The sequence below is a fragment of the Embiotoca jacksoni genome, unplaced genomic scaffold (assembly GCF_022577435.1).
Source record: "Embiotoca jacksoni isolate LCO1_2020_lvr unplaced genomic scaffold, fEmbJac1.0.p SCAF_76, whole genome shotgun sequence".
Lineage (NCBI taxonomy): Eukaryota > Metazoa > Chordata > Actinopteri > Embiotocidae > Embiotoca > Embiotoca jacksoni.
In genome coordinates this window covers 807,814-834,559 of record NW_027185432.1, presented here as the reverse complement: position 1 = coordinate 834,559, position 26,746 = coordinate 807,814, and the positions used below count along the sequence as shown (strand labels likewise).

The 26,746-nt window shown below is 45.9% G+C and overlaps 1 protein-coding gene across 1 annotated transcript; it reads right to left on the bottom strand.

Moving 5' to 3' along the window:
- Nucleotides 1-452: 452 nt before the first annotated feature.
- Nucleotides 453-26,746, bottom strand: prr12b (proline rich 12b). The gene is made up of 16 exons (XM_069177700.1): nucleotides 26,294-26,746; nucleotides 20,336-20,493; nucleotides 19,023-19,184; nucleotides 14,412-18,814; nucleotides 13,235-13,447; nucleotides 11,394-11,477; nucleotides 9,456-10,353; nucleotides 7,788-8,365; nucleotides 7,588-7,704; nucleotides 6,333-6,466; nucleotides 5,122-6,083; nucleotides 4,912-5,031; nucleotides 3,780-3,877; nucleotides 3,545-3,676; nucleotides 1,982-2,077; nucleotides 453-1,547 (listed from the first exon to the last, which is right to left on the bottom strand). The coding sequence occupies exons 1-16, from the start codon at nucleotides 26,374-26,376 to the stop codon at nucleotides 1,413-1,415; spliced, it is 8,373 nt and encodes a 2,790-aa protein (XP_069033801.1). The 5' UTR covers nucleotides 26,377-26,746; the 3' UTR covers nucleotides 453-1,412.

Here is a 26,746-nt window from a genome sequence, read left to right as displayed (position 1 = left end):
CGGAGTTTGCATGTTCTCCCTGTGCTTGCGTGGGTTCTCTCCGGGTTCTCCGGCTTCCTCCCATCATCCAAAAACGTGCACCTCAGGTCAGGTTACCTGGCGCCGCGCTAGTGGCAGCCTGCTGCAGCATCTCCCCCCTGAGAGCCCCCCTGCTGTAGTGAAGAAATTTCCCCTTGGGGATTAATAAAGTGTATAAAATCAAAAAATCAAAATCAAAAATTACATTTCATTTAGCTGACGCTTTTATCCAAAGCGACTTACAACAAGTGCATTTCAACCATGAGGGTACAAAACCCAGAACAACAGGAATCAAGAAAATACAATTTCTTCAAGAAAGCCAAACTACAAAGTGCTATCAGTAAGTGCCATTTTAAGTGCTACTAAAGTTCTACTGGTGCATCCTCGATGAGCAGCTGATCACACATCAGTGAAATGACTGGAGCGCCAGACTCTTTCTTCATCATCACGTTTTGTCATTTGTCAACAGTTTTATTTCATTATGTCAAATACAGGAATTTCATGTACAGAAGAGCAACTGGAAACTAGAGAATGAAGTACTGTACAATATTTACACATGAAAACAACAAAAAACTGCTCTGCGAGAATCTCCTCGGAGACCAAATGATAGGAAATATCAAGCAACAACAAACAGATAAAAATGACTAACATTAACACTGACATGGACGCGCGTGAATCGCTTCACCTTGTACTTCCTTTAAGGAAGTCGTGCTTTATTTTTATTTTTTTCATTCCTAGGCATTGAGGGTACTGCACCCCTCGCTCTCGTTGTCTTTTGAAGAACAAACAAAAAAAGAACGTGTTTCACTTTTAAATACTTTTTTCCCCTTAATCTCACTGCAGAAGAAGAGACTATCACATAGTCCCGTTAAACCTCACCGATGCCACGACGGACTCTCTGCTGGTCCAACCAAAGCCATAAATGCAGCAGGGACATTTTATGTATACCCTTTTAAAACATTTTTCAAAAATCATAACAGCAAACAGTCCCATCTTAGGATGGTCATCTTTAAAAATGTCCTCGTATAAATTATACAAACCATAGTTATCAGCACTTATAGACAGTTGGAGTGTCTTGAGAAGAATCTCTTTTTGTAGTGCTGACCGAATCATCTCTCTTATGACTTCTAGGGAAATCATCCATGATATTCACACAGTTCACTATCCTCCATCTTTTCGGTACAATTCTTTGAAATCAAGATGGACTCAACAATAAAACAAATACTTTAAAAGTTAAATCTCCCACAAACAAACTCACGGGAACCATTGTACGACGAGCACCCATTCGATTCTGCAGTGTGATTCTTTTGTTTTATAAACTCCGGATGCCTCCACCGACTAAACACACTGGATGTGTGAGTTGTTTCGTGTCTAGCGTCGGGGGGGGAGCTCCTTCAGGCCTTGGCACTGAGGCTGAGCAGCTCCATGAAGGAATTGAAGAGGCTTTCCAGCCAGCCCTGGTTGGCCATGCACTGCTGCACCACCTCCTCCTGGCCAGGGTCCTCCGCTGCCTGCTCGATGTTGTCCGTCTGGTCGGAAACAACAACATTAGGCGCACACAGAACCGCTGCAGTGTTACAATGATCAAGAAAAACTAAACAAAGTCAAGGGTCTAATCTTTCTGTTCAACAGATGCTAAATACGTCAGGGAGTTTCTTTGAGACGAAGGCCACCTCTTTCCTCAGGTCATACGCCGAGTATCATTATTAATGCTATTACATTCGGATCCTGTTATCTCATGTCAATCCTGCTACTGCATGTCGTTGTATCAGATTGGATTCAACAGGACTGAAGTGACCTCATTAACCTGATGAACACGTCTGAAGAGCAGAATATTGATAATGAGAGTTAATATGCCAGTTAGAGCGTTTTATAATTGCTAATGGTACAGATCCAATCTCATGCAAAATATTTATTAGAACACCTCATAAGATTTTTGCACAAATGCATCATCCATCCTTACCTCCTTCTTGCAGTGCAGGAAGGTGTGATACTTGTAGTGGTGAAGAGAATGATACAGACTGTATATCCGACACATTTCAATGGAAAGCTTCATATCCTGAAAACAGAGAGAAAAACATTGGAGAACATTTTCTTCTTGAGATGTTTTTAAGTTTTTAATAACCAAGTTATAAACAACCAAGTTATAAACAACCAAGTTTTTAACAACTAAGTTATAAACAACTAAGTTTTAAACAACCAACTTATAAACAATTAAGTTATAAATTATAAACAACCAAGTTATAAACAACTATGTTATAAATTATAAACAACCAAGTTATAAACAATAAAGTTTAAAACTACTAAGTTATGAAGAACCAAGTTATAAAGAACGGAAGGTAACTAAGTATCCGATTAAATGTGAGGAGGAGTGTTCATTGTGCTGAAGTCTGGTGTTTGATGTGTGCAAGTGTGCCTGACACATTATACATACTGTAAACAGTAGAGAACCAGAATGAATGCCAATATAATGTCTCTTTCCACTGTGCTAGACCAGTCATATTCTATTCAAATATGACATCATATTCTATAATTCAAAGCACAAACAGCCCTAACATGGTGCTGCAACATTGACTCAAGGACATGCTGTGTTGGCCATACACCCAGATACACACCTGCATCCACCAGCAGGACTCGGTCCAAGAAAAAGAGGCCAGAACCCTCAACATTTGTTTGTGGCCTGCTGAGATCTCAGATAGACCACCGAGGTTCAGGTGACTGACTCAGCTGACTCGTGAGCCGCAGGGCGGTGCAGTCGGCCTGCCATCAATGTGCCGCCGGAGTGTCCCAACTAACATTTCATAGAGCTTGCCATTTTAATTTTGTCAGGTTTTGTATAAAGATCTGCAGAAAGTGGTGAATTCTGATGAAGAGTGACGACTCAGATATAAGAGAACCCTGCCATTAAGATCAGGCCGACTTCCGTTCTGTTCTGTAGACGCATACAGAGGGACAGGTGAGCTGCAGCCTCTCAGATGAGGTCTGATGTTACAGTGAAATATCAGTTTATAAGTTGATGAAAGTGATTCTCTCTGGTATGGTGCTTTGAGTTTCTTTTTATGTTCCGTTTTCAGGTTACAAAACAGACTTTGTTGAACAAAAAGTCATTGATGTTGCTGCTGTTGCTATAATATCTATGTTCTTTGATATACCGGTGCATTAAAGTGACTACTGGGACCATGTCGTGCTGTTTCCCAGACTAACTCATCAACCAACTGCTGATTTTTCACTGAAAATACCTGAAGGACCCTCAAAGTCAATGTCTACAGGACACAAACAGCTCCCCGGACCGCCAGGCTTTCACTGACTCTTTAAGGAGCCCGACCGTCCCTTCAGGTCATGACCTCTGAGGGCAATCCGTCCTCTGACATGTCTCATCACTGTCACACAGCTCTGTTCTGTTGGACAATAACTAAACGCACCTTCACGGAATCTCACATGAGACTCCCTTTAGCTTGTCCTTCAACTTACAGGCTCAGCGCTGAGCGTTGGACCAGCGTCACCTGAGCGTGATGTAATCTCTCACCTGTTGCTTAGGAATGCTCCTCTTGAGCCGGTTGAGGGTTTTGCGGTTGTAACCATCCCCACCGAGGTGAACCTTAACAGCTCCAGACTCCAGAGGGTCTGCTGTCATTTTGGGGAATACGTGTAAAGCCTCCTGGAAAGCAGAGTGAAGAGAGATGCAGCTCAGGGTTAGTTCAAACCAAGTTTTACTGCACTGCATCTGTTTGAACACTAATGAGAAAAATATGAAGGTTTACCTGGTGCTGAGCACTCATAGTGACTCTCCTCAACAACCTCTTCTTCTGTTCACTGAGCAGACTATCGATCTTCCTCATGGGAGGCAGATACAACTCATCTGAGGAGTTCAAGGAGCACAACACACATTTACGTTTAAATCCATCATCTCAATCACTGTCACTCCAAGTTTTTACAAGACACCTGAAAAAAGTCCTCTCAGTGTTAGTTTTCAGTTCCAGGAGCGGTGTGGTAAAAGGCACATTCAAAGAATATCTGTCCAGACTCGTGCTATCTGTCGCGAAGAATTGAAGGGATCCGTCCCATCAATCTGATTGTGAATGAACACAAACTTGCAACAATGACAGTAGATCATGTTTTAAATCTGGACTCTAACAGGTGGATAAAAAGACCATCACTTCATCATGTTATCTTATGTTAATGTTCTAATTTGAATTGATTTGAGATTTAGGGTCGGGAACATGTTTGGTGAGGTCACAGTTGAACTTGACCTTTGACCTATCACCACCAAAATCTGATCGGTCTATCCTTGAGTCCAAATTAATATTTGTGCCAAATCTGAAGGACTTCCCTCGATGTTTTCTTGAGCTACCACTTTGGTGAGGACGGACAGACGGACGACCCGAACACATGACGCCTCCCGATGCATCCCGCTGATGCATTACAACAGTGACAAAATACGATGTAGGAGCCACATGTGGGTGAAACCTCCGGAGTGGACAGCTGTGTGTTCATTAGTTGTTGGTCACATGGGTACACAGCTAGGAAGGTAACTGTTGTCAGGTGTTCGACCCCAGAAGGTCAGAATACAGTCAGTATATCAAGAGACAGTACGAGTGCAGTGCGTCAGCCAGGTCTCTCCTGGGTTCAAACTACGACCCTCTCCACGATTATTGTGTCCTCTATGTGAGTAGAGATCACCGGGAGTATTGTGTCCTCTATGTGAGTAGAGATCACCAGGAGTATTGTGTCCTCTATGTCAGTAGAGATCACCAGGAGTATTGTGTCCTCGATGTGAGTAGAGATCACCAGGGGTATTGTGTCCTCTATTTGAGTAGAGATCACCAGGACTATTGTGTCCTCTATGTGAGTAGAGATCACCAGGACTATTGTGTCCTCTATTTGAGGTCTCACCATCAGTGTCCTCCAGTGCTTGGATCATATCGGGGTCCAGAGCGGTGCTGACCAACATCTCCACGTAGCTCCTGAACATCTCCCTCATGACCCGGCTGTTCACTCCGGCCCGCATGGGCCCTGAAACACAGAGCAGCTGTTGGACCGGGACCCAGCCGACACTAACAGAGACACATTAACATCATCCGTGAGCATTAATGAACAGCTGACCTTCATCATCACTGGGAGGAGACGAGTCCGACTCGGAGGGGGAGGACAGCACCTCCTTCAGCCACTTCTTCCTCTTCTTGGGTGGAGGCTCGGCCTTGTCCTTGGAGGTCTTGGCTCTGGATGGATACTCCATCTTCTTCCCTCCTCCTCCCACTCCTCCCTTCACATCTTTCAGTCTGGCGAACTCCACTGTGCATCTCTCTCTTTTTTCTTTCTCCAGATCTCTTTGTTTCTCCTTCTGCTCCTCCCTCTCTTGTCTCTCCTTCTCCTTCTGCTCTCTCAGCTTCTCTCTTCTCTCCCTCTCCTGTTTCTCCTTCTCCTTCTGCTCCCTCTCCTGTTTCTCCTTTTCTTTCTGCTCCCTCTCCTGTTTCTCCTTTTCTTTCTGCTCCCTCTGCTGTTTCTCCTTTTCTTTTTGCTCCCTCTCCTGATTCTCCTTTTCTTTCTGCTCCCTCTCCTTCCACTCTTTCATATGTGCCTCCCTTGCTTTTTGCTCCTTCACCTGTTTCTCCCTTTCCCTCCTCTCCCGGTCCTGTTTCTCCTTCTCTCTCTGCTCCCTGCTCCTTCGTTCCCTCTCTTTCAGCTCCCTCTCCTTTCTCTCATACTCCTTTTGCTCCTTTTCTCTTTTCTCCTTTTCCCTCCTTTCGGCATCGCTCTCCTTCTCCCGTTCCACCTCCTTCTCTTTTTCTCGACACTCCCTCTCCTTTCGCACTCTCTCCTCCTTTTCTCTGTCCTCCTTCTCTCTCTGCTCCTTCTCCTCCTTTTCTTTCTGCTCCTTCTCCTCCTTCCTCTCTCGTTCCTTCTGCTCCTTCTCTACTTTCTCCCTGTGCTCCCTCTCTCTTTGTTCCTTTTCTCTTTCTCTCAGCTCTCTCTCTTTCTGTCGCTCCTTGTCTCGCTCGTCTCTTTCTGTTCGAGGCTGGCTTTGATTGTGAGCGGTGGGAAGCTGTTTGGGGAGTGACTGGCGCCTGTCAGTCAGTCAGGAAGAGAAGACAATACAGTGAATAAACCCTTGTTGTCTTGAGGCCTAAGAAACTATATAGTTATTAGAAATGAATCCAAAATCAGCTGTTGACAGATGTGACTTTTGAAGAAGGTTATCACTGAATTTAGTTCACATCTGAGGTTTTAATGTAGCTCTGATTCTTGAGACACTTTCCGAATCCTCTCAGTTCATCACAATGTCCCTTCCTCTGACGTTTGTAAAGAAGTCTCACCTGAGAGTCAGGCTGGCTCGGTGCCACGGTTTCCTCGAACACACTCTGACGTAGTCTTTTTTGTTGATGTTCTCCAAGAACTTCACATATAAACGCTGGTAGCGCATTTTGGCATCACCAAAGTAACCCAAGTACTGAGGAAAGAGACATAAAGAATCAGATTTAAAATGTCATAAACAGCACTGTTCTATATAAAAACTAATATCTGATGTTACGGGATCCATTAAGAAAGAAAAAAACTGTAATACTGTGATTATACAACCAGTAGCTCCGCCCCAGAGATCTGATTGGTCCAATGAACATTTGGAACAAATCACCATGACATCACACCCTGCTCATCACTAGAAATATCACTCCATCTTCTCAATGGGAATATATAATTAGAATTTCATATAATATGTAATGTAATGTAGTTTTTAATTGTTACAGGGCTATTAAAAGTGACCCATTTGATGAAATCGGGTGCCTTTTGGTACTTTTTGGTAAAAACACGAGTCCGTGGATATCTTAGCTCATCAGATATCTTTGTTCATCAGATATCTTAGTTCCAGCCAGACTGAGCTAGCTAAGCAGTTTAGTGTTTCTATGTTCTGTATTTATTCAGTTGGAGACCAGAAATCCTCTCTGTTGCTAGGTGGTTGCTAAGGGATTGGACTACTTCCTGGAGTAGTAATTACATACGTTACATTAGAGTCTGTGGACAGGACTGATTGTTTTCCCGTTCTTAGTCATACCCCGTGTGTTGCCGTGGAAATGGAGATCACACTAACAAAAAAGTTTTATATTTTGAGTGAATTGCTCCACAGTATGAAAAGACTTAGATTACGTTTTATTTAGTTGGTAACTTGTATAATCTCAAATTGCTTAAATCGGAACTACTTTTCGTATTAAAACAGGAAGTCTTACATGTCCCAAACTGCAGTGAGAGTTGTTTTGTGAAAATGGAACTACTGTAAAAGGCTTACAGAAGGAAGATGTTGAACATTAGAGTATTTGTGAAAGTGGACTGGTTCGTCCAGGTCTTCACTGATTTGTTTTGAACCTATAAAGTACATTTGTATGGATTGAACTGCAACTTCAACTTCAACTTATCTCATTTCAATCCACCGTATGACATACAGACATACAGACGGATCGAAAAAAAAAAAAAAAAAACGTTTCTCACAGTCCCACTGTGTGCAAAATAAACAGACAAAACAAGAAAAGCATAAATATGCAACAACAACACAAAAACAATAAAATATGAAATACTCACATTACTGGTTGCACAGAACTGCCTCTGACCATCTTTGATCTCTGGGCTGAATTTCTGGAGCAGAGCCTTCTGCACCCTCCAGATGGGTGGAGGCTCCCGGCCGGTCTGCAGCGCCATCTGGTGACGCAAACACAGGTGGTTATGGAGGGAAGGTGTTGATCGATCGTACATACCTCCCGGGAGTGGAGGGGGAGACTCACCTTGAGAGTCCCGATGTCCTCCGTTCGAACCACAAACTCATCCCGTTCGCGGAAGATTCCCTCGCCACCACTCTCGCTGTCCTCCTCCTCGCTCTCCCCGGCAATCGCAGCGTCCGTCTGCTTCTTGGCTAGGTGCAGAGAGGTGAGACGTTGGGATGACGGGGTCTCCTCCGGGGTCGGAGGCGACGGTGGCTGAGAGGACGATGAGGAGGGGGAGGAAGAGGAGGACGGGGAGGGGGAGGGCTGCCCGACCTCAGGCTCCTGGTCCTGGTCAGAGGACGACGGGGGAGGAGTGGTGGAAGGAGGGGGGACGGACTGGGCCAGGGGGAGGTTGGAGAGGGGTGACGATGGGATGGCTGGAGGGGAGGTGGAGGGGGGTGGGGAGGTGGCTGCAGTCTGAGGGTATGACGACTGCTGCTGCTCAGCAGGAGGATTAGTAGGACCAGCTTCTTCCTTCCCCTGCTGATTGGGTAGTGGGGGGATGACTGAGAAACACAGAGGGGGGAAGGACGGGGGGGAGGAGGAGTAGGTGGGGGGTGATGGAGACAGAGGGACAGGCACCGGCCCTGGTGGAGAACCTGTGAAACAGGGTGGAGGGAAAGGAGAAAGTTAGTCTGCAGCAACACATTTTAATTTTCATTCTCTGGTTTCATATCTTTGTGAAACAGGAAGTCGAGAAACAGAACTCATCATGTCACCTCCACCCTTCCAGCTCGTCATATCACTTCCACCTTTCCTGTTCATCATATCACCTCCACCCTTCTTGTGACATCCAGCAGGCCTTTCCAATGTATCAACAGCAGCTCATTCCTCCACCTGTCTCTGACCATGAACACATCTCCTCTCTCTTATTAGAATCATTTTAAAGCTTCTTCCAGAGGTTCGTGTGGTCTTCATCAGTCAGTGGAGCTGTTTGGTTTGTTGACATCATGTGATCTAAAGTTGTATTCAGACTGACAGCCCAAATCCAATTGTTATCATATCCACATTGTATCCAGATGATTTTTTTTTTTAAAGTCTGAAGAGCGAGAAAAACACATGAAATGCTATTTTTACAATCCGGATCCAAACCACATCTGGTCCGATTTCTCCAGTTGTGTCTCTGTCCGGACGCCCCACTGACACTCGTAGATGATAACGCCACTCAAACTCAAATAAACTGTCTACGGCAGCGGCCCTGTTGGAAAGCTGCGTCACCAGCGTGGCTGCATGTGCATCGTTACCATAGCAACCCATGCAGGTAGGTTGGTGACGTCTGGACCAAATCTGATCTGTTCACTCACAAATAACCGCGAAGACAGTCTGTCCAAAGCATCTGATCTCAGAAAGAAATGTGATTTGCCTGCAGTCTGGACCTTTGTGTCCCTTTAGTTTTAAAAGAAAAGCTGCTTTCATCTCCTGAAATCTGTCGTCCCTTCAGAAGAAATCCACTCACATCCAGCCCATCGAAGTTTGATTAAAAAAGTGCCATGAATCATCACGTAGGAGTCAGTGATATTACCATCTCAACCTTCATACATCCAGCTGTTAACACCTGGCTGAAGCTTCATAGTTACATGACGAAGCAACTCCATGAAGGACGTGAGATGATTATTATGGTATGTTGCAACCATCGAAGTCAACATCAGTGAACATTTCAGTTAACAGACAGACAAACACATTCATTACCTTCAACTTTAGGAACCTCCATGGGCTGCATCTCAAACATGTCCTCCTCCTGCTCCTCCTCCTCCTTCTGCTCCTTTTGCTCCTCCTCCTCCTCCACCTGCTCTTCCTCCTGCAAATTCTGTGGATCTCTCATTATTTCTTCATAGTTTTCAGTCTCTTCTCCTCTCTCCTGCTCCTGCTCCTCCTGCTGCTCCACCTCCTCTTCCTCCTCCTCCTCCACCGCCTCCTCCTCTCCCTGCTCAGCCTCTCTGTCTTCTGTTTGGTCTCTGTTCGACTGTGGGGAGTCCAGTTTCGGTTCCTCCTCATCCTGTGTGTGCTGATGAGTGTATGTCAGCACCTCCTCTTTTCTGTTCTCCATACTGGAGATGAGGGGGGGCATGGCGGGGAGAGGGGAGCTGAGGGCCGGCTCCTGCGACGTCGGGGGGGACAGAGAGGGCTGGGCCTTGACCATTGCAGACGCCATGGCAGCAGCCAGAGAGTGGGGGGTGTCGTAGAGGGCCGAGATAGCCGAGGAGATGCTCTTCTGCAGGTCCTGGTTCTTACTGACCGAGTCCTCTTCGTCGGAGGAGAAGGACGGCAGTGTCTCCAGGTTCCTCTTCAGCTCGTCGTCCAGCGGCTTGCAGGGACTCGAGCAGTTGCTGAGGGCCAGGTCGGCCTCCTCCCCCCGCCCCCCCTCGCTGAATGGTCCCGCCGGCTGCTGAGGAGGGGTCGGTGTGAGGGGAGGAGGAGGCGGGGATAAGAGCCGGATTCCTCCCTTCAGAGAGGAGCAGGGGTTCAGGACTTCCTGCTCACCTCCGTCGTGTCTCACTTCGAGGTCGGACTGCTTTCTGCCCGTCTTCAGGAAGTCCAGGAAAGAGGCCATTAAACCCGGTTTGAAGTCAAAGGTCTTCTCATCAGCCTGAAAGAAGCGAGAGTCTCATCACTGACAATGTCTCTTCCTCTGTTCATTACAACAAACTGTGTGTTTTATTTCACCGAAGCAGAGCAAGTGTTCCCAGAACTTACACGTCATATATAGTTGTGGTGAACATGTTGGACAATAGTTGACATGTTGACATCCAGCAGACACAAAGCATGAATGAATGAATGATGAAGTCCGACACTTTAACTCTGGTTTGGTGTCCATCACCTCCTGAGAAGAATTTCTGTCTCTTTCTGTATTCGTTGACTACGTCTGTCGACTGTTTGACGTTTCAGCTGCTTTAATGAGAGCAGAGAGACTGAACCCAAACTGCGGAGCTGCAGACGGTAAAAAACCAAAACAATGAGATGATAGATGCTCAAATGTTCCATAGAGGCTTGTTTGATGAGTCTGTTTATCACAAAGAGAGACCATTTCATTATTTCATAGATAATTTGATATAAACATAAAAGCTGAGAGCATTTTTAACCCAAAGTTTAAGAATAAAAAGTGAAGGATTTGTTTTATTTTTACTCCACTCTTGGATTGCCATTTAAGTAGCTCACTAAATACAAACCTGAACGAGGAGCTACGAGTAGTAACGCCGAACAGACAGCAGGTGGCAGCAAGGGTCCTGCGCTGAAAGAAATGCCGTAACTGTGGCAACAGCTGCCCTGGCAACAGGCATATCTCTCCTCTATCTTTTGTCAGTCAGAAAGAGCTGGCTGTCAGTCAACTATAACCTCCTTCTCTCCAAAGCTCAGACCACGAAAAACCCATCTGAGAATGAAAACTCTGTTGCGTTCCGCTGGTGACCTCACCAGACACTCTCTCTCACATTTAGGTTGAACAAACACCTGCGGGGGAACGCTGCCTCTGTCCACGGGTACGGCTCAGAGCCTACAGGCACCTGAGGTGTGAATAAGGTGGAGAACGTCTTCCCTCTGCTACAGGCCTGAGTTGGAATAGATGAGCTATGAATTATATATGAAGCTCCTGACTTTGCTCATTCTTGCAGAGGGTGTAAAGCAACTTACTGAACTAGAGAGTTTCTGCATGGCAGCCCAGGCTTCGGGATTCAGAGGGTCGTCCATTTCCTTCTTCCATCCGTCCACCATCATCTGTGAGAACATCGGAGGGAAAAAAAGTTATTTTCAAAATCTGAGGATGATCAAACTCTTTACAGATCGATAGGTCGAAATTTACTTTTCCTTTAAATGAACACGTTACGTAATCCATCTCAAAAGGTTCCCTGTTGTCGATCATCTTGACGATGTCGTTGTGGGAGGAGCATAGAATGACCTTTATCGATCTGGATTATATGAAGACAAATGTGCTGCTGGTGTTCACTGAGAGGATTCAAGGAGCCAAAGATATGCGTGTTGTCTGTGTATTATTAATCTATATTTATATTGATTATTGTTACTATCTATATTGTCTCATTATTGTTGTTATCCATTATTTTATTGTAGTCTGTATCAACAGGAACAGCAGACTACACGTTGTCTCCATAAACCCGTTAAACTGTATAAAGTCTGATGACACCAGTGGACACCCGGTGACACTCAGCCGGGCCGGTACATTTTACCATCAGCTTGGTTCTGTACTCGTTCTCAGCTGAAATGAGGTCTTTTAATGTTGGGCTGCCTAAAATCTCTTTGCTTTAACTGCTCTGTATTAATGGCTAATTGCCCTTCAGTCCTACAGATGTAAACCACCTTATAGCTGAGTCAGCACTTCCCCCTCCGTCCCTGGTCTACGTCCAAACCCAATGACCGGGAAGCCCAAACAAGGAGAGGACGTCTCTTCAAATGAACTCAAGTGCATCTGTTTGAATGTATTTGGAGGGTGTTTCCTCACACTCAAAGTATTGACTGCAGATTCGGTACATCTCAGCGTTGCTGCGGCAACAAGCTTTCTTTTCACTCAGACATGAAATACAAAGTTGAGGCTGTCATGCACAAGTCCTCAGCATCTCTTCATCGCTGCAGCTGCTTCTTCTTCACAGCCGACGTGAGTGACAGGCTTCAACCGACAGGAGGATCTAACAGCCCACGTGAAACTGCATTATTACAGGAACACAATCGTTCAAATGGATTTTCGGATGGTTTCATTATTCGGAATTGAAATTTTTTTCATTTAATCATGCAGTCCATCTGATTCTATATACTTTTCTCTATTTGTTCTTTTTTGAACTGAACTGAACAGAACAGCGATTCATTTATGGAGCTGTCTGTCATTTTGGCCTTCCCCCTGCTGAAGAAGCCCCGCCCCCTCAAGCTGTCAGGCAGAGTTTTGACAGAGGAGATGAGAAAACATTCAGCTTTGGTCACACGTCACACAGCGCTGATAAAAATCTGTCCTGAATCCACGTGAGGAACTCACCGTGCTTTCATGCCTTTCACACATTTCAAAGCTTGCCATTGAAGTGACAGCATCAAATTTACATTTCAAACAGATTTTTTTTTTTTTTTTTTTTACAACAAAGACAAGCATTTGTCAGAGATACTAATGACTGAGCTTTCCAGTGCAGCTAATGAGCCGAGCTGAACAGTAACACCACTCGGTGTAAAGCGTCAGAGATGGTTAGAGACTAAGGAAGGCTGTGGCTCAGTTGGTAGAGTGGGTTGCACACTAATCAGAAGGTTGGTGGTTTGATCCCAGCTCCTCCTGTCCACATGCCTAAGTGTCCTTGAGCAAGACACTGAACCCTAAAAAATTGCTCCCGATGGTGTACCATCAGTGTGTTGTAAGTCGCTTTGGATAAAAGCGTCAGCTAAATGTAATGTAATAGCTGCCGTATTAAATCATGGAGGACACATTCAATCCTACCAGCTGGTTCTACTGAGGCTTCTCCTTGGTTCTGGTTCTGGTTTACCTCTGCAGCTCTCTGCTGATGCTTCATCATCTTGTCTTGTGTCAGGTTCAGCTCATTCCTGCTGATGTCCATGGTGCTGCTGGGTCCGGGACTCAGGCCCAGAGATGGTGCCGAGCCAACTGATCCATCTGACAGAACCGGCTCGCTGCTGGACAGCGAGTCTGTCCTCAACAAGGACTCTGATGGAGGCATGGTAGGGAGGGACAGTTTGATCTGAGAGACAGACAGAGACATTCAGCACCACTTAACAAATTCATTACATTATTATTAAATGATCACATTAACGATCCTCGTTTAACTTTTAGTGTCGTTCACTGCCGGCCGCACAGCATCCTGTTCTCTGCTGTTTATTTCACCTTCAACTATTCGGAAAAATCTTTCTGAACAACAAATTCCTTTCAGCCCATCTTTCTAATTGGTTGGACATCAATGAGTCTCATAAATATTGAACAAACAACATAAAGCATTTTGCTCCCGTCATCACTGGACTGATTATGAAGGAGTTTTTTAATATGGCCACACCCTGAAATATCCGCACAAACTGAAGGATTTTACACCTGATAGTGAGCTACCACACCTCCGCCGTGTGTCGTGACTCACTTCTAATGTAAAATCCATTAAACCTGCATTGAACAGTAAAAAAAAACAAACATGGAGATAACTCAATCTATGGCTGTGCACACAGTGCGGTGGCGCTTCAGGTCTCATCAACAGGACACATACGCTTTACATTTTACTGGTGGAGGCCATTGAGAATAAGATGAACTGTAGTTTGTAACCTTAAGTATTTATATCAGTAAAATCTTAGTATTCATACCCACAATTCACCTTTTTTTTTTCTTTTGCCCAGGAGAGACAGCATCAAATATATATATATATATATATATATATATATATATATATATATATATGTATACTCATTTCTAGCTTGTATAAACTGTATATGTAACTTTATATCTAAAAATAAAAACTTTTGAACAATAACATCCAAACACTAAAAGTCAGGTTTACTTTGATGACTTATATACAACATATGTAGTTTGAATCATTTCTGAGTCATCATCGGACACCTTCTACTCTTCCTATCTATTAAAGTCCCCCTCGAGGACCAATGATCACTCTTTTCATGCTGTCCAGAGGAAACTCTTCCTGACATATACAGATGATCAACTGGTACCTTGATGGGTCTGATGGGATCCTGCTGCGCCTGCTGGGATGGTTGTTGTTGTTGTTGTTGATGATGCTGTTGGTGATGCAGTTGGAGATGAGAACAGGAAACGTGCTGCTGCGGCTGATGGTTGAGGTGATGCTGCTGCTGGTGGAGCTCCGCCTGCTGGCTGTGATGCTGCGGATGCTGTTGGAGATGCTGCTGTTGGCCGAACTGCTGCTGCTGCTGCTGCTGCTGATACGGAAGGGTTTGTGCTTTGTTCATGTCTCGATGTGTTTCCACCAGTCCTTCCTCCCTTTTTCCCCGCCCTCGACCCCGCCCACGGCCTCTCCTGTTTTCTCCGGCCACCGGTCCCATCAAGCCCCGGCAGTACGGAGGCTCGGGAAGAGGACGGATGCGTGGTCGACCTCGCGGGCGAGGAGGGCCTTCGCGTTTCGGTTTGGTCGGTTTCCTGCCCCTTTTCTTCGGGCCTTCGTTGGGGAGGAGTTGTGAAGGATGCCCCAGGGAAGAGTAGCTGGAGGCGTGGCAGAAGTCCATGTCACCCATCAGCGGACTGAGTCCACCGACCCCCGAAGCCCCAGCAGCCTTCCTACAACTGGACACCAAGTCGGGCAACAGGTCAGGAAGACGTCGACTGTTGAGGCGAATATCTGCGGGAACGTCGGCTTTATCCTCGTCATCCTCAAACTCATACTCCTGCGCGTAGTTCTTCTTTGTCTGAGGCTGAGGCTCCCGCCGCTGTTTGAGCAGGTGGAACGAGCTGGTCTTCAGCAGCTTCTTGGGTCGAGAGGAACAGAATATAGGCGAAGTCAGACCGGTCGGGTTGGACCCTCCGCCCACTCCCACAGCTCCCATCATCTTGTTGACAGAGCCATCCCCTTGAGCTGCTGACCTCAATCCCACCGCGGTGGTTTGAGACTGAATGAGGCCGAGCTGGTCCGTGTTCACAGTGGAGGGGAGCTCGTGGGTTTTCAGAGAGTCCAGGTCTAGGTGCAGATTGCCGTTTCCCGTTCCCGGGAGGCCGTGGCAGTACTGCCCATAGCCTTGATCACTGTGATGACCTACCATATCATAGCCTTCTCCAGCACCTCCTGCTTTTAAGGCCTCCATGCCCTCCTGCGGCGGCCCGTGAGCCTGCCTGAGGCCGTCCTGAGCAGCTGGTCCGGCTCCGGAATCCCCGACGCAGCTCGACTTGTAATCAGCTGCGCAGAACATGTCCTCCATCTCTGGGAAGAAAGAGCGGTCCTCGTCGTGTAACAGAGAGTCGGGAAAGCAGATGGATGTGAGCGGTGCGAACCGCTGCTGAGCTTGGCTCTGTCCGACTTTATCTACTGGACTCACTGGGTCGAACTGGTGCTGTTTGAGTTGGTCCAACTGGGAGTGCGACAGTTGCGTCTCAGGCTCTCGCGGTTGGGCTTGCTGCTGCTGTTGGGACGTCCCCATGTTAGCCGCCATCTGGGAGTGCGGGTGAGCTAACTGGGCGTGGGACAGCGGGTGGTGGGCGTGTGCCTGCTGCTGGTGGAGGGCGTGCGGGTGGGTGTGGCCCTGAGGCTGGTTGAGGTGGTGCAGGTGTGAAGCGGCGGATAAGCCCAGGTCCGGTTCAGCCAGGAAGTCGTGGAGATCTGAGGCTGTGTGCGGGGGGTGGTGGTGCGGGGTGAGTCTGTGCTGTTGCCTGTGCCTGTCTCCGCCACCTCCCTCCCCTCCGGTGACAGGTCTGTCCAGGGCTCCGCCGCTGTCTCGGCTGTTGGCCCGGGACAGAGATGGATCTAGCATGTCTAGCGAAGATATCGAGTTCTGATTGGCTCGGGTCGGATCTCTGGACTGGGCTCCGAGGCTGTAGTGGGTGTCCATGCCTTGGGTCTGGAGCTGGAGTTGTAGCTGCGAGGACTGGTTCTGCGGTGGGGATTCTCCCTCATCGGGCCCCGCTCCTCCAGCTGAACCCATCATGGCCTGCTGGCTCAGAGGATGCTGCTGCTGCTGCGGGGGAGGGGCCTGTTGGGGGTCCATCTTGGTGCGGGTGGTGTGAGAGAGGACCGACTGCAGCATGTGAGACTGCTGTGGCGGGTCTGGGGATGAATCCATCAGCGAGAGGGAGACCTGGCTTTGTCGAGCCTGCTGCACATCCGGTGTGTTACACAGGTACGCATTGTCGTTGGCATCGGACGCTTTCTTCAGCTCCATGTGGGTGTGGCTGTGCGAGTGCGGGTGCTGAGGATGCTGAGGGTGGCGGGAGTGTTGGGAGATCTGGGAGTGCTGAGTGTGTTGCTGAGAGTGCGAGGAGACGTGTGAGGGGTGGTGTGGATGTTGGGGGTGTGGGTGCTGTGTGTAGGGGTCTCCTCTGCCGTAGTGGACCACAGAGCCCAAGGACTCGTGGTGCTGCTGATGGGAGTGGGGGAGAGAATCCGTAACCACCTGGACCCCTCCGGCAGTGGACTTTGATATCGTCAATTCTGACTTCGCCTGTTGTTTCTTCTGATTTATTTCTAAATGTCTGTTTAAACCGGCCTCCATGTCACTGATTGCCGTCCCAGGACCGGAGCTGCCGGTGCTGCTGTTGGTCCGAATGACACTCTGGAGGTGGTAGCGCTCCTCGGAGATCTTGCTGATGTCGTAGCTTGATCCTTTGCCTTCCCCGCTCCTCACCTGTGCGAGCGGTTGGGGTATTTGCTGAGGATGCGGGTGATGCTGGGAGGGATGGGGAGTCGAGCTCTGGGCGTGTAGTAAGTGGTGGATGAGGAAATCGTCGTCATCCTCGTCCTCGTCTTGGGATCGCTCGACTCCCAGCATGTTGGTCTCCGTTTTGGGCTTGGGCGGTGTCGAGTGGTAGGACTGGCTCTGGGCTTGCCGTGTGTCAGTGAAGCCTTGAGGAGAGGACATAAAAGGAGGAGACAGCATGGAGGACAGGTACTTCGGAGCCCTCGAGCCTCCAGGCGACTGGGAGGGGTGAACAGCGGCAGGAGAGTGCAGCCCGGGCCGACTGATGGAGGAACCGACAGAGGGTGACGTACTCGATTCAGGCAGGTGGTACGAGCTGCTGCCTCCACCTCCAACACCGGCAGCCGGAGCTCCTGATCCAGGTCCACTTCCTGTTGATCCACTCCCATATCCTAAGGAAGGACTACCTGCTCTTCTGAGAGACGCCGAGCCATAACTCGAGTCCTCAAAGACTATCTCCGCAGAGAAAGAGCGTCCTCCTGAGCCGATCCCGGCGAAGGCTTTCCCCCCCGCGCCGCCGGCTCCAGAGCTCAGGTCCTGGGCGTGTGGGGAGCTGAAACCTCCGTAGGGCTGGGACATGTGTAATGGAGGCTGGCCGGGAGAGTAGGACTGGGCATGTTGCTGGGGGGGTGTCTGGTCTGCTAAGCCTGTGCTTTTGGCCACAGATTGAGAACCGTAGGTGGAGAGGCATTGTTTGGCTGCTGGCTGTTGAACGAGGGGCGATGAAGCCACGGTTAGAGGGGGCGGCGCCGGTGCTGACTGGGGTGGGGGCTGCTGACGAGATGGAGTGGACAAGGAGCCAGCACTCGTCTTGGAGCTGGAGGAGGATGAAGAGGAGGTGGAGGAGGCTGACGGCGGAGTGTGGGGGGTTCGGGAGGAGGACGACACAGAGCCTGAAGAGGAGTAGCCGCTGGTGGAGCTGGAGCTCTTCGATCCCTTGGTGGCAGTCGGAGAGGAGAATGAGGAGCTGGAGGAGGAGGTGGTGTAAGGAGTTTGGATGATAGGTTGATACGTGTGGGTTTCCATCCTTGGTGAGGGCTTCGGGTCAGAGGATGGACTCTGTTCGCCCAGAGGACTGCAGGACACCCCCGCGTGCCGATGGTGGCTGACAATCTGCTGGTAGCCAGACGAGCCGCCGCAGCTGGCGTATTGCTGCAAGGTGGAGGACTGGGATGGGGATGAACGTTGGTAGTGCTTGATCACACTGTCCTGCCGGGACACCGCCCTCTCTGGAAGAGGCTGAGGCGGCGCTGCAGGGGTCAGGGCTGGTGTGGAAGAGAACATGGAGGCGTTATACAGCTGGGAGGACTGGTTGTGGAGCTGGGAGGACAACAGGTTGATCTGGGGGGGGGGCAGGTGGCAACCGGAGGAGGTGGAAGGGGCTTGGGACTGAGGAGGGGTCAGGGGCTCGTGGGCGCCCCGGTAGCTGGCACTCTGGGAAGATAGCAAGCGGTCGAAGCCCAAGCTAGACTGAGAGGGTGTTTTGATGTGCAGCAGGGGGTCATGGGGGGACAGCAAACCATTGGACGTCGGGCTAAATGTAGGCGCGTCCTGCAGGGACAAAGAGGGAGTGAAGGATCGTCCGGAGAAGGAGCCAGGATGTTGGTATGCGGAGAGGGCGGAGGAGGAGGGGAAGGAGTTGGAGCCTGGAAGGGCCCCTGAAATAAAGAGCTCCGCTGGGGCCGGTGTGTGCATGGCTACAGGACAACATCACACAGACAGAGGTGGTCAGTGCAGGTCAATTCTAACTGAATAAACTTTCCTTTGAGATTAAAAACTTCTCACTTTATAATAGTAACAATAATGCAAATTGTTTTTTTCACAAATGAAAACTGAGCGATTTTGAAATATTAGCATTTCAACAATGTTGAAATTTTTTCATTCCCATAACAGGCTGACACTTACCAGCCTGCCAGGAGGGAGTGCGAAACTGCGAGAGGAGGGAGGAAGCGGAGGGGGAGGGCTGTGGACCCCGAGACTCCAGAGCTGAGATCAGATTCATGACGGACGGGTCGGGACCCGTGGAGCCGGCATGATGGAGGCCGGCATCAAACAGCCCCGAGAGGCCTGGAAACAAAAACACATGTTAAATCAGAGATCCACAAGCATCTGAGAAACTCGACATGTATTGTCCATTATTATTGTACAACATCACTTGTAACATACACTATATACCTTACTATATATGTCTAGACTATATTATCTTCTGACAGACAGCAAGTCTTTGTTCCTATTGGGTGAACCATCTTCGTGATGAAACGGTGAGGTTGATGCAGCTGTTTAAAAGAGGGGGAACTGCTGAAGTGTGCAACACTTCTTGCAAGTTTCACTTCAGCAATATATTTCAATGCAAGCAATACATTATATCCACACCCAGGACCATTCATATGAGGTCCTCGTATTATCACCGTATTAGAAAAGACATCACACTATATGAAAATATTGGGTCCCCATAGTCTTTTTTTTTCTGTGCACGTATATTCACGTGCCAGTAGTAACTTATTAGTAACTGCTTCGTATCAAAGATTTAGAGTAAATTTCAGGCTGTAATTATTATGTAATTAAGAGTCATCAACAGTCATCTGTGTTGGAAGAGTTCAAAAACAGAAACACTAAATAGAAATCTCACACAAGGACGTTGGATGAAAACAACAATAAATGTAGCGTGATCTATGTGCAGTCAAAAGAAATGACTGTTATCATTAAATAAAGAACAAAAAGCATATATCATGTCTGTATACATATTTATTTATTCTTATTGAGATATGGATATCTACATATACAAACCCCAAAGTCCACATAGCATTCTATCCAATAAAACCTAAAACTCGACTTCTGGCAAAACAGGCAACAACAAAAATTATGCTTCAACTGTGAGAGCAAATTTGATCTTCCAATAGAAATAAATATCAAAACGAAACAAACAGCCATCAGCAGGTCTGGATGAGACCGTTCGGAGGCAGTTGACCGGCGGTTCTGATCCAATGGGTGGATCTTTAACAATCTCAGATTAAACTGGTCACATAATCAAAATCAAAATGGTTAACCTGAAAAAAGAAGCCCAGAGTCACGTGATAGTAGTCCTACGACTAAAAGAGCTCTGAGTCCGTCTCTCTAACTTCGCTGCTCGTTCAAATGGAGCTCGTCCCTCACCAAGTTCCCAGAACTACAACTTGCAACTCTAACTAACAGTACTGGTCGACGTTTCGGATCCTTACCAAGCGTGCGTCCTGCGGCGCCCCAGGCTCCGCCCTGTCTCGAATTTCCTGGGTGGTGGTTGGTTGCATAGCCTTGGAGGGGGTGAGGGGTGCCATAGGCCTGCCGGTGGAGCAGCTCTGAGTCTGGGTGGGAGGACCTGGAGGTCCCATACATGAGGCTGAGGAACACAGCAGGTTGGACATTTAATAACTCTTATTTACAACAAAAGAGAGAATCAGAGTGGAAGTCCTCAATGTTAAATACAAGATTCTCTGCATTCTCCTTCTGAGATTTCTTGCATTTGTTCATCCTTTTTGAAAAGCTGAAGCATGTTGTTTGGATTTTCTGTATCTGGCTATGAAGATTTGCCAGTTCTAAATACCATCGTCTGCCTCCAAGTCATAATTACAACTGGAGTTTTCTGAAAAACAAACATGAATATTTCAACTCAGCCCAAGTGTGTTCCTAAATGAAACACTAATAATCGAGTGTGTATGACCCAAGTGTTCCACGCCAAACCCTGACTTCTGTAGCCATCAGTGATTAAAGATGTTTTATGATTTAGGAATATTATCATATCATTAATAATCTGTGTAATTTGTTTTTCCTCAGAAAGAAATTGCAATTATCTCTGCAAGAAAATTACATCTATTCTGTCTGACTCCATCTGTAGTCTATGAATACAGAAATATTTTTGTCATTTTAAAAGTTTCATTGCTGGAAACATGATGTACATTTATTAAAAAAAAAAAAAAAAAAAGCCCATTATCAACTTTCCTCATCACATGGATCCAGGTTGCATCCTGGGTCACTGGATTGTCTTAAATTGTGATATCACGAAATCCTGCTGGCTTTTATGGCCTCAAAAGTCTCAGTGAAGGAATCAAAGCACCTTTCAGACAAGAGGGTGCGCTTTAAGGGAAGTAATATCATATATTATGTGTGATGTGTAACAGGGTTATAATTCATTTAGTTTGGTATTTGAGTCTGATTTACTCAGGATGGGTAATAGCATGAAATCCTCCTCCTGTCTTTAGATATTATAACATCTAGCAAGTCTGTATTTTCAGGGATTGTTCCTCAAATCTAAATATCTTTAAACACATATCTAAATTGCTCCTCCTTGTCATTGTACTTGGGAAAAGTGGTATATTCACAGCTCCTATATTTTATGAATGACCACTCACTCTTTGAAAACCTTTCTATCTGGTCTTTAATTCATCACAGACAGAAAAAGCACTTCTGAAAGGTGTCAGCCGTTGTACTACTGTACGGCAGAAACCGTCAGGGATCTGTTCTCATCTCTACTCTCATCTCTTTACTGTTCTCATCTCTTTACTATTCTCATCTCTTTACTGCTCTTATCTCCTTATTGTTCTCATCTCTTTACTGTTCTCCTCTTTACTGTTCTCATCTCTTCACTGTTCTCATCTATGTACTGATCTCATCTCCTTATTGTTCTTATCTATTTACTATTCTCAGCTCTTTACTGATCTCATCTCCTTATTGTTCTCATCTCTTGACTGTTCTCATGTCCTTATTGCTCTCATCTCTTTACTGTTCTCATATCTTGACTGTTGTCATCTCTTAACTGATTGTTGATTAGGGTTGGTAGTCCATTAGTGCCACATCTGACATATTTGTTGATTTATAGCCTAACTAGCCAAGTTTTCAGCCCATGTCACTGTTTACAGTGCACCATGAGGGCGGTTAACTGGGAGTAATCTTTGATTCTGACCTTAACTTATCTAAACATTTTTAACAAAATCATCAACTCAGCATTCTGTTAACTCAGGAGTATTACAAAGATTAAATAATTTTGTATAATCAACAATGCAAAAATTCATGCTTTTGTGTCAAGTCATCCAGATAACTCTAACTTGTTATTTGCCAGACTGCAGCTAGGGTTATTAAAGGACTCAAAAAGCATATATTGCCCATTTTAATCACACTGGTTACCCGTGGTTTTCAGAATGGAATTCAAAATGTTACTTCTGGTTTTTAAGCAGCCTTGCCCAGTTTTATATTGTTGCCCCTCTTTCCCCGTCCACACTGGCTCATCCTCTCAGATCTGCAGACCAGCGACTGCTTTCAGTCCCCAGGATGAGACGTTTGACTTTAGGGCTCCAAAACTGTGAAACAACCTTCCTTTGGGAATCAGGGCGCTATCTCAGCGTCATCTTTTAAAAACTGATTATTAGAATTCAATTTTTTTTTCTTTTTGTTTTATGCTTATATTTATTTATTTATTCTTAATATTTACATCTGTTGTATTTTACATCTGTTTTTATTTCTGACAGTATTTTTCTTATTTTTCATTTTTAATTGTACATTTTATTTTTCTGTTTTTATGTCTGCTGCTCGCTTTGCAAACTTGTTGAACGTGTTGAACTTTATAAACTTGACAAGTGCAATATAAAGTTTATTATGTAGTCAATGAGCAGTAGTTACAAGCTTTAGGCGGCTTCTGTTACACAACTCGTCTCGATTTGTCTGTGAACACAACCGAGTTTTGAACCTGAGTTTTTCCTTTTTCTACCTTCTACGATGTGAACACAGCGTTAGGAGAGGTGTAGGTAGAAGGAGGCAGGACGGACAGACCGACCGCCATGGCGACAAACACACCATCCCCTGACAAGCTTCACACCTATGCTGCGTTCAAAGCACTGCTAAGGACTTAATGTGGCTTTTTGTGGTGGTAGGGAGGGTTTATTTCACCTGGCATGACCCGGCAGACATTAGACGTTACCTGAGCAGACTTTCCTCATTGTATCATTGTACGTAGATTTAAATCCTGCAAAAACTACTGTGTATCTCAGGTAGATTTAAACCTATACGCCTGGTAATTATCCACGAACCATCCATTATCTCCCTGTTGCTACACAGAAAAATGTTCTTCCCCTATAGCTCTGAGTGTTTCTTCCTGTAAGTGCAGCAGTACCAGGCCGCCAACCTGTAAAAGGTCATTTACTACAGGACCACTGAGCGTAATTGGCTGCAGTGCAATGGGGGAATAAAATGCTGCTTCTCCGCAAAACTGATGGAAATTTGCCCATAACCTACAAATCATATATCTACTCTCCTTATATTTTCCTGTTTTTTTAATGGTTTTTTTTTTTTTTTTTTTTTTTTTAACTCCCTACATCCAATGTTGGAAATTTTTTGTTTAAATTATTTTACGGTTAGATTATACATTTTAAAAATATTTGAGCTGGTGGGTCACATCTCCAATTAAATCCTGTGATCACAATCCTGTGATCTGCTTATAAAGTATGTGAAACAACTATGTTAAGGGGATTTTGTGCCTTTACACATACTAAGAAAAGTTAACAGGGAATGTTTGGGCAGATGGGATTTAAACAGGCACCTCAGGATTCACCAAACCCCCATAATAATGTGCCGACAATATCAACATCAGATTGCACGATTTACTGCTCCATGAGGACGTGATGAATGTGCTTATCATCTATGAATATTCATCAGAACACGTATTTGACGAGGTTCTACAGTTATAAGTGGCTGGTGGCAGGTCTCCACTTTTTCACATTTTCACTGAAAACCACAGGAGGAGCTTTATTGATGCTAACAGCAGAGAACATGCACAGAAAATGAAAAGACAAAAATCAAATATGGCATCTGGGAGGAAATAAGAAGGAGTGCCTTTTTAAAGGAGTACTTTGGGTTTATTGGATGAATGTTTTAGCTGGGTAGTGGGCACAAGTTTGGTCTGTTGGGAGATTCACTGATGGAGATACTGAGATGAATTAAGAAAAAGAAACTGTCAGAAATCTGATTGACTTAAAAATTGTGTCTTGATTATGTTACTTAAGATGTCAACATGAACAACAATATTATCTCTTTTAATTTAACAATTTTGATGTTAGATAGAACCACCTATATAAAGAATGGTCCTTAAATTAATTTAATATTATATTTTTAATTAAACTTAATCAAAACAGGTTTTTAAAATATTACATACACAGGCATTTTTCCTGCTGGTTGAGGTTGAGAAGGCCCACAATTTATGATTTTTTTTTTTTTTTTTTTTAAAGATGTGGTCGGTCAATGCATATTGTTTTAAAGTAATTAACGTAATTCAGAGTTTAATCCAAATAAACTTTTGCTGACCTGACAATGTGAATATTAAAAGATTAAAATTAGATATGATACTTTAGTTACATGAATAAATTAATATTTTTTAATATACATACAGTATATAGTTCTAACATTTAAATATCAAAACAAAGACACATGAATGGATAGTGTTGCACCAGAGCTCACATATACTGTACGTGTTGACTGCTTTTCTACACATTTTAATTGAAATGATTTTTACTTGATATGCAGACATTTCCAGCTGTGTTTTGTACCATGTTCACTCTCTCAGCTCTTAGTTAGTATTTGATGCAAAAATGGTGCAATTCTTTTCCTTTAATACCCGATTTTATGTAATTTCTGACTTCATTTTCACACATAATAGATGAGAGTACATTAAGGTACATTTTAATCAGTAAAAAAAAATACATTCATCTGGTTTGTCTAAGTGCATTTCTCAAGCAATAAAAAGTTGCCAATAAAGGTTGCCCTGGTTTAATGGCAAAACATGTAAAATGTATATATATTTCAAACTAATCATGACAATAGTTGTTTATTTGCAGATGAAAATGTATTGCAGTGGGTACAGCTCAGTTTGGACTTGGTGACAGAATAACAGGAGCAAAATTAAATAATTCACCTGAGTTCACTGCAGCTCCCCCTCCGCATTAAAATCAAGGACATTATATATACAGCTTTACTTCTGAATGGATAAGAAAATCATGACTTTACCGATGTCTCGTTTTCTCTTTTTGTTTCGCCGATTTTACATCATTTTCTTATTTTGACATGTTGAATGAATGGAGGAGGCTGTAAGTCTGCACCATTTCTGACAGAGATGGAGTCAGACCGAAGACTGATGTGGTTGTCAAGGCGACCGCTAACGTGGAGCGAAGCTAACAGGAGCTTGCTAACTTTAGCATGACTCGAGGCCGCGTTTCCTCTCGACACACAGCAACGCGAGCGTGTGAGGAACAAATCGCGAATGTGTGATTCATTAATAGCAGCAGCGTAACTAGAGTCTGGAGGTTTATTGGCACCGAAGACGGCTTCGTCGCTAATTAGCTTGTTTGCTAGCGTTAGCAGCAGAGCAGCTGCCCGCCGTGTTTCCGGTTCTGTGTCGTGTCCGACTCCGGGTCATGTACTCCGGGACTGAGATGTGAGCCTGGCCGGTCTCATGCTCACTGAGCACCCGTGTGACATCACACATCTGGAACTGTAGTTAACTCGGTGCCAGTCAGGGCACGTCTGCTGGTCACGTGATATTATTGTAAAGTAGTGTTTACTAATAAGGCAGAATGTTCATCAGTCATACATCCCATAAATCAGAGAACACACTCAGCCGCTATCATCGGGCTACTTTCCGTATCTTTGAATGGCGACTTACATGTAAACGTGGATTATATTTCGTACACGGTTCGTGTTTTTCTCGTGTTGAAATGCCCGTCTTGTTTGATTGACAGCAGGCAAGCAGTAGATGATTTTTGATTTGAGGCTGCAGCCAATCAGTGGCTGTCAATCAACCTTTCCATCCAGCTGTCAGCTCTTTAACAGACAAAGGTGCTGCTGGGATGGATGTCATTTTTCATTTTAGAAATAACACTGTTCTTCCAGCGACCCCCTCCCCCCAGTCCTCCGTCTCCCTATCACTATTAACCTTCCATCGCATTCCATACATTTTCAGTTAGAACCCTACCCCCACCCTCCCCCTCGATGACAATACCCCTGGCTGTACCTGAGCCTGGTGGCCGTGCAACAGCACCATGCAGCCCGGCTCGATGCAGAGGACGCAGCCTCGGCATTGTTACAGCCATTTAAGCCCGCTGCTGCGCAGCCAGCGGACCGGATGGGTTCCGGTGCTCTCCGGTCACCGAGGCGCTTACCTTGCTTTGGTCGATCTGTCGTAACTCCATCCCGTCCCAGCACCCAGATCTCCGAAGCCTGCAGCGGGATAATTCCTCTCCATGAAAGAAAAGTGCTGGATGAAGATGGGCAGATAGTGGGGGGGAGGGGAGGGAGGAATGTCTTCTCTTCTCCTCTGGTTCTGTTTATTTCTCTGCCTGACGAGCCTGTAGACTGGAAGGAATGGGGAGGAGAAGGAGTGCGAGGAGGAGGAGGGGGGAGTCACAGCAGCCAGGAGCACCTCCTCCCTCCCACCTCTCCTCTCCGTCTATTTCACTGTCTATTGTCTCCCGTGTTAAACTGATGGGGCCGCAGAACAGATGCTGCACGTTCCGCAGCAGCTTTTAATGAGCGAAGCGCCGTTCGCGGTGATTCCAGCTCCGACAGCTGCCGCTCGCGCTCCCCGGAACACGCTCTCCCCTCGTTCTGTTACA

Bases quoted from the DNA above. Each gene is read 5' to 3' on its own strand.
- prr12b (XM_069177700.1), bottom strand. From the start codon at position 26,376: ATGGAGAGGAATTATCCCGCTGCAGGCTTCGGAGATCTGGGTGCTGGG. The intron at 10,354-11,393 runs GTAAGTTGCTTT...CGCTTCTTTCAG, and splicing joins TGCAGAAACTCTCTAGTTCA to GCTGATGAGAAGACCTTTGA. The intron at 3,677-3,779 runs GTAAACCTTCAT...TCTGCTTTCCAG, and splicing joins CTATGAGTGCTCAGCACCAG to GAGGCTTTACACGTATTCCC.